Genomic DNA, 6,000 nt, shown 5'->3' with positions numbered 1-6,000 from the left:
AGCGATGAAGATTCAATCCATGTATGCCTGCATATACATCTAGCTATCTATTGGCTGATAACGCGCCGGTTGCGGGTAATATCAACTGGAGGCTCGATTCCTGTGCGAGTCAATTGACAAGGTACTGGATCGACGAAGAAACCAGCGCGATATTGCTGTATGGTTCGTTTCTCATGCAGCTTCGGGACAAGAGCATGTCTGCGGATGAGGATTCCGAGGAAGAAGAAATTGCAAACATGTGGCGCGGGATGCGTGTCGATGGCAGCGGAAAGAGAAAGAAAAGACCAAAAGCACGAAAGAGAAAATGGACCTGGTGATCTCCAACTGAAGCGGGAGATTAGGCGAAGTATTTGAGGGAGATGTCTTGGCATCTGTCCCATTGACTTTCTGTGTATGTCGAAACGGTCCATGTGAACGCGGACCACGGAGTACCTGATCTCTACTCATATATATATATATATATATATATATATCTGCATAAGAGCATATATATATATATATATATATACATTTATGCTTGTGAGGTGTATCCTTGATGCCGAGCAAGCTGGTTGAAACGCAGTGCATCTCAGTGGCCGATTGCTTGTATGGCTTTTTACGGCACATCGCCCTGCATGAATCTCGAAGACTGTCGAGGGGAGCATGCATGTTGAGGTGCCAATTCTCCACCTCACATACCGTAAACAGGAAGCAAGAACCCTAAATACACAACCACTCCCTTTTGCACTCATGTGTGTGTATATATATATATATATATATATATATATATATAAAGGGAGATTTACTGGAACGTGAAGGTGCATGTGTATTTCTGTATATGGGCCCAGTGGTGTCCTCAATAGGCGTAGCCCTACCGAGATGTAGATGGAAAAGACACTTCTGGATATCTTGGCGTCTTTGCTACACATCTGTCGAATCCTTCCGTAGATTCTCTGTGTATGTCTAATGGAAGATATGCGCACATCTGCAGATCTGTAGCGTTATCGATAATTACGCTGAAGACACAACATGTGCGGGGAAGCGCGGTGCGCGGTTTGGATCGTCAGGGCATTTTCAAGACTTGCGTCTGCATGGCACGGCAACTCGTGAACCCCGGGCTTCCTTGCAGTGTGTGGAAGACAGATTCACCAGGGAGACGCTTGAGTTTTGAAAGGAAAGAGAGGTCAAAGCCTGCTTTCTTCTCCTGGTGTTTTTGTCCCCCCGTACGGATGCTTGTGAGTCAACGAAGGAGAATGGAGACCAGCCTGAAGCTTGGCAGTATATCTGTTGGCTGTGCACAGTGTGCGTCTGCGTGTTGCGAGGTGTTGGACAACATTTTTCTAAAATTGTTTCGTTTTCATCTCGATGGTCATCCCTGCTTTCACCAGTCTCTCTTGGAGTATGACACCGACGCCAGAGGCAGGTGTACATACACCGCAAAGGTCGGTGCATGCGTGCAGCTGAAGGGCGATAGCGAGACCCGTTTCCACGAGCATTTTCCCCGTCTGTTTGTATCCTGGGTCGCCAAACGATGAGCCTATGGTGACGGTAATGACGGTTTCTTTGTGCTGATGGTGCGGGCGATTGTAGCGGCGCCTCTGACTGTCTTCGTCGTCTTCGTCGTCCACAGCTCCTGTGCTATTTGCTTCCTCCAAGTCTTCGCCGCTTTCGGTCGAAGGCACCAAAGCCACTGGCCGCACGCGACCAATTGCCTTTATTTCAAAATGGCCGTTGTCAAGGAACTGACGCGGCGGGCCTTCACCTGTGACAGAAAAAGAAGGAAAAGAAGAAAACACTAAGGAGGCCGCTGGAACCGAGAGGAAAAAGAGAAAACGGATTTTGAGCGTCGTATCTCCATGGCCCCATGCACAAATAAATGTATATGTAGGCGTATACGCATATACGCATGCATGTCTATGTGCATATATTCGTCTTGTCAGTAAAAGCTCAGCACTAATCTGTAGAATACACACAGATGCGTGCGTACAAACGATAAAGCTATCGATAGGCAAGCACATTTGCATCCTTGTGCTTCCATACAGTTGTATAACCTCCTGGGCATCTCTCTGCTGTGTCATTCGGTTTGCCGCGATTTCTCCTTACCTGGCTTAGGAAAGAACCTGATAGCTGTGAGGGCAGCACGGGTGAAGGAGAAGGTCGCAAGGAACATGAGAATAAATGTGACGAGCGAGACGACGGAAGCCGAGATGATGTCGTAGCTTAGCGCCACGCATTCGGAGTAGTGGAGGAAAGTAGGATACGGCCGGCACATAGAACACTCGTGCGTATTTTCTGACGTGTTCATCGAGGTCTGTTTTCCAGGGACTGTTTGCTTTTTTCTCTCTGTAGCTGGAGAAGAAACGGCTGCCGGCTGTTTCTCTTCCTCGGCTTTTGCGTCGAGGAAAGAAGCTACAGCAGACGCGTTATCCGTTTCTTCGTCCGCTGGGGGGGACGAGGCACCCGCCGCCGGAGATGGAGAAACAGAAGGGTTAGAACTTTCTGCAGATTGCCTGAAACTTTTCCCTGACGAAAATCTACAGCCGCGGAGGGCGCTGCCGGGGGCATAGAGACCTTGGAGCACTGTCGAGAAGCTGCAGCCTCAACAGGACGTGGAAAACGAAAACCAGATGACGAAGGGCACGGAGGCAAGTCGCGTCAAACGTGCATTCGAGTCCTTTTCAACCGCTGCCGAAGCTCCCGTCAACTCCGCTTTTAAAATCTCACAATCTAAAGACTTTGGAGGCTGTTCATTCTTTTTCGATATGATAAGGCAAACCGCCACGACGCGGCTTGCGTGCCTTTCTTCCTGCGCCAAACCTTAAAGTGCGATTTTCCTGTTCTCTTTGAGAGGACAGCGCGCCCTGAGGAGCCGCGCAGAATGAAGCGCGCTCCCGCCCCTCACTTTCCAATTGATTTTTCTGAAACAACACTCTTTAAGAAAGCTCCCAAGCCAGCAGGTCACTCTCTGGCGGAGTCTCACCGCACGACGTTTTCGTTGATCGGAGCCATAACGTTGTAGGCGCAGTAGCCAAAGTCCTCGTCGTATCTGGCAAGGAAGCTTGAGAGAAAACGGAAAGAGAAGGGAAACTAGAAGCATGCAACTGAAGAATGTAGATGTCTCTACGTGGAAGTGGAGCTAGATGGACGACGCGACAGGTCGATCGAGAGTGCTGCAACAGCCATATAGCTACAGCAGGCATAGATCCGCAGAGAGGCAAATTAGGTGACAGGGGGGGGGCGAGTCCACACATGCTACAGTCATACACACATCTAAAGATAGGACACGAGAGAAGTAAAAAAACACACTGCTATATCGATAAACAGAAACCTAGCTTTATGGGCACGAACTCGTGTACATGCAGGTATCTACATATATATATATATATATATATATATATATATATAAAGTGTATGGATACTTAGTTCTGCGTATACATATATATATATATAGCCACATATGTAGGCGTGTGTAGAGATGTATATGCATGTATGGCTGCATGTTGCTTTCCGTGCAGCCGAACTCACATTTGTGGTTTTGTAAAAGTGGGCCAGTCGATATGTGCAGGTGGGGAAGCTGTGGCATGCTTCACCAAGAAGAAAGGATCAAACAGCACACCCTCCTCGAAGAGCTTGCCGAGACCTACGACCGCGCTTCCAGAGAAACCTCCAAAGCAATCCGTGACGGCGGTTTTGATCTGTTCGAAACGGGAAACAAAAACATACTGTTGCTTTACATCCCACAAATGGTGGTTTGTGAATCATGACCGCAACGTCGACTCCCCCATTCGTTGTAAAGGTGTAGTCTGTTCCTGAAACAAGCAAAGAAAACGTACGTGTTTTTTCTGTACATGTGCTGCCCCAGGCACATGCACTATATCCATATAGATCCGTAGAATTATCTACTAATGTATGTGCAGACGTGTCTCTATATTAACACGCGTACTTGAATATCGACCTATAGATATTTCTATATATGTATACGTATATATAGGTACATCTCTCTACCTGCTTGTATGTATCTGAATGTATCACTGCTTGTCTCTATCTTTATGCGCGCATATATATATATATATATATATATATATATATATAATTGGGCAAGTGCCAAGACCTAAGTCTTTTGTACGTAGACTGGACAGATCTGCATAGTGGTGTTATGTGTGTAGTGATGGATATGGAGTCGTCCACGGGAATTTGCTAACCTCATGACAAGGCATTTGTCGGCGACGGAGCGCCTCCCTCTGAATGAGGGTCACCGCCAGGTCACTTGGGAGTGAATCGATTCCGCAAAAGGATACGATTTTTAAGCCTTGAGCAGCTGCTTCTTGCCCATATTTGTAAGACATGTCAGCGACGTAGGAGAGCTCTGAAGAGGACAGCATGCGAGAGAGAAGAGACGAAGCACGCACATGCAGGAATCCAGTTCGGGCCTCAGGAACGCCCCTTGAAGGAGGCACAGGGCACAAAAGGAAACGGTACACATCTCGAAGCCGATGAACAACAACTCCCTTAGAGCCTTTTTGGAATGCTAGTACCTTCCAAATACTTCTGAAGCCAGGCTTCTTAACCGTGCCGAAAAGCACAAACGTGAAGACGCGCGGACAAATAGCCCACCACGGGCGAAAAACAGTGATACTGTCCTGGAAACGAAACGGAGTAGAACTCCCCTAGGCACCCGCAGTTAGAAACATCTGGGGAGGGCTTTTCTGAGGAGCAAGAGACAAAAACTGTGAACGAGGTGAGACAAGCGACCTCTCAGCGCGGACGGCCTCGCGACAACTCTCGTTTCCCCTAACTTTTCTAGTGACCGGCCCAGGCTGAACACGAAAGGCAAACTTTCAAGCGAGGTTTTCAAATGAACCGTTCTTCAACGAAATGTTTTCCAAAATCTCTGTCAGCACTCTACGCGAAGCTGAACGGAAGCTGCTCTTCCACAGGCCACAGTTCTCACGTGAGGAGCCGTTGTAGTCCAAGGGCACCCGGGAAGATATGCGCAGATACCAGCGAAGCGTTAGTTGAGGGAAGAAGAGAAGTAACAGCTTCGTTTCACTTCGATTTCTTGTGCGTAGTTGCGGTTATTCGTCTTCCTCACCTGCGGAAATATCGCAGTAGTGCGTTCGGGCAGCGACACATGCTTTTACAAGCGACTCTCCACAGAGTTTGTAGGGACCGCAGGCGCTTAGGATAACTCGCGTCCGCCTACAAAGATCTTCCATTTCTCCCTCGTTTAAACTGTCCGCAACCAGGAGTTCAATTTGCATGCAGTTTTCTCCGAGACGATCTGCGAGATTTCTCAACAGTTTGCGGAGGCGAAGAAGAGAGCGGCCCGCAAACGCAAAACGTATTGGCTTTCCAGAGTTCCGAGTCGGAAGGGTGGGAACCGCAGAGTGCGCGAGGAAACAAACCTCCTCAGCTTCTTCTCTCGTCTGCTCTCCTCGTTCGTCCTCGCCAGGTTTTCCTTCCACAGTCTCTGTCACGTCTTGCGTTGCTTGTTTTTCGTCTTTCTTCTCTTCTTCTCCGTTGCCTCTCGGTACCTGTCCCGCGTCCTCACCGCGCTCCTGCCGACTTTTCCCGCCAAGCGCTTTCGTGTTCCCTGCCTTCTCTTGATTGCCCTCTCTCTCCAATGGCTTCGACTTCGTGCGTCCGTCCGACGCAGTCTCTCCGTCGTTTCCTCGCACTGTGTCGGTTTTCTTCTCTGTCAGATTCCGTCCCATCTGCTGCCTCCTTTCTCGTTCGTCTGTACTTTCCCCCCCCTTTCCCTCTGCTCGCGTTCGTGCCTCGCGCCCTCGCCTCTGCTGCTGCGCGTCATTTGGTTCAAACAATGAAAACTTCGATCCGTGCTCCCCAGGTGTCGCTACAGGGGGTCGTAGCTGGAAGGCGACAGGAGGCTGAAGGGGCCCGGAAAGCCTCTCCGACTTTTGTTGGCTCTTTGTCGGGCATGCTTCTTTTCCAGAGATAGCACAGGGCGGCACAGGCACTCCGCATGTGAAGTAGCGCCTGGCCAGGTATTCTGCCGCAAAC

General features: G+C 49.2%; 1 protein-coding gene across 1 annotated transcript; it reads right to left on the bottom strand.

Annotated features, from left to right (window-relative positions):
* Positions 1 to 1,319: 1,319 nt before the first annotated feature.
* NCLIV_058140 (conserved hypothetical protein) lies at positions 1,320 to 5,195 on the bottom strand (the record flags this gene model as incomplete). The annotated part of the gene is made up of 6 exons (XM_003885370.1): positions 1,320 to 1,741; positions 2,083 to 2,570; positions 2,960 to 3,037; positions 3,505 to 3,674; positions 4,182 to 4,345; positions 5,072 to 5,195. 6 exons carry the CDS (start codon positions 5,193 to 5,195, stop codon positions 1,320 to 1,322), a joined length of 1,446 nt encoding a protein of 481 aa, XP_003885419.1.
* Positions 5,196 to 6,000: the final 805 nt, after the last annotated feature.

This window comes from Neospora caninum, chromosome XI (assembly GCF_000208865.1).
Source record: "Neospora caninum Liverpool complete genome, chromosome XI".
NCBI classification, from domain to species: Eukaryota; Apicomplexa; class Conoidasida; order Eucoccidiorida; family Sarcocystidae; genus Neospora; species Neospora caninum.
The sequence above is the reverse complement of the archived record's forward strand: the minus strand, read 5'-3'. Positions and strand labels throughout refer to the sequence as shown.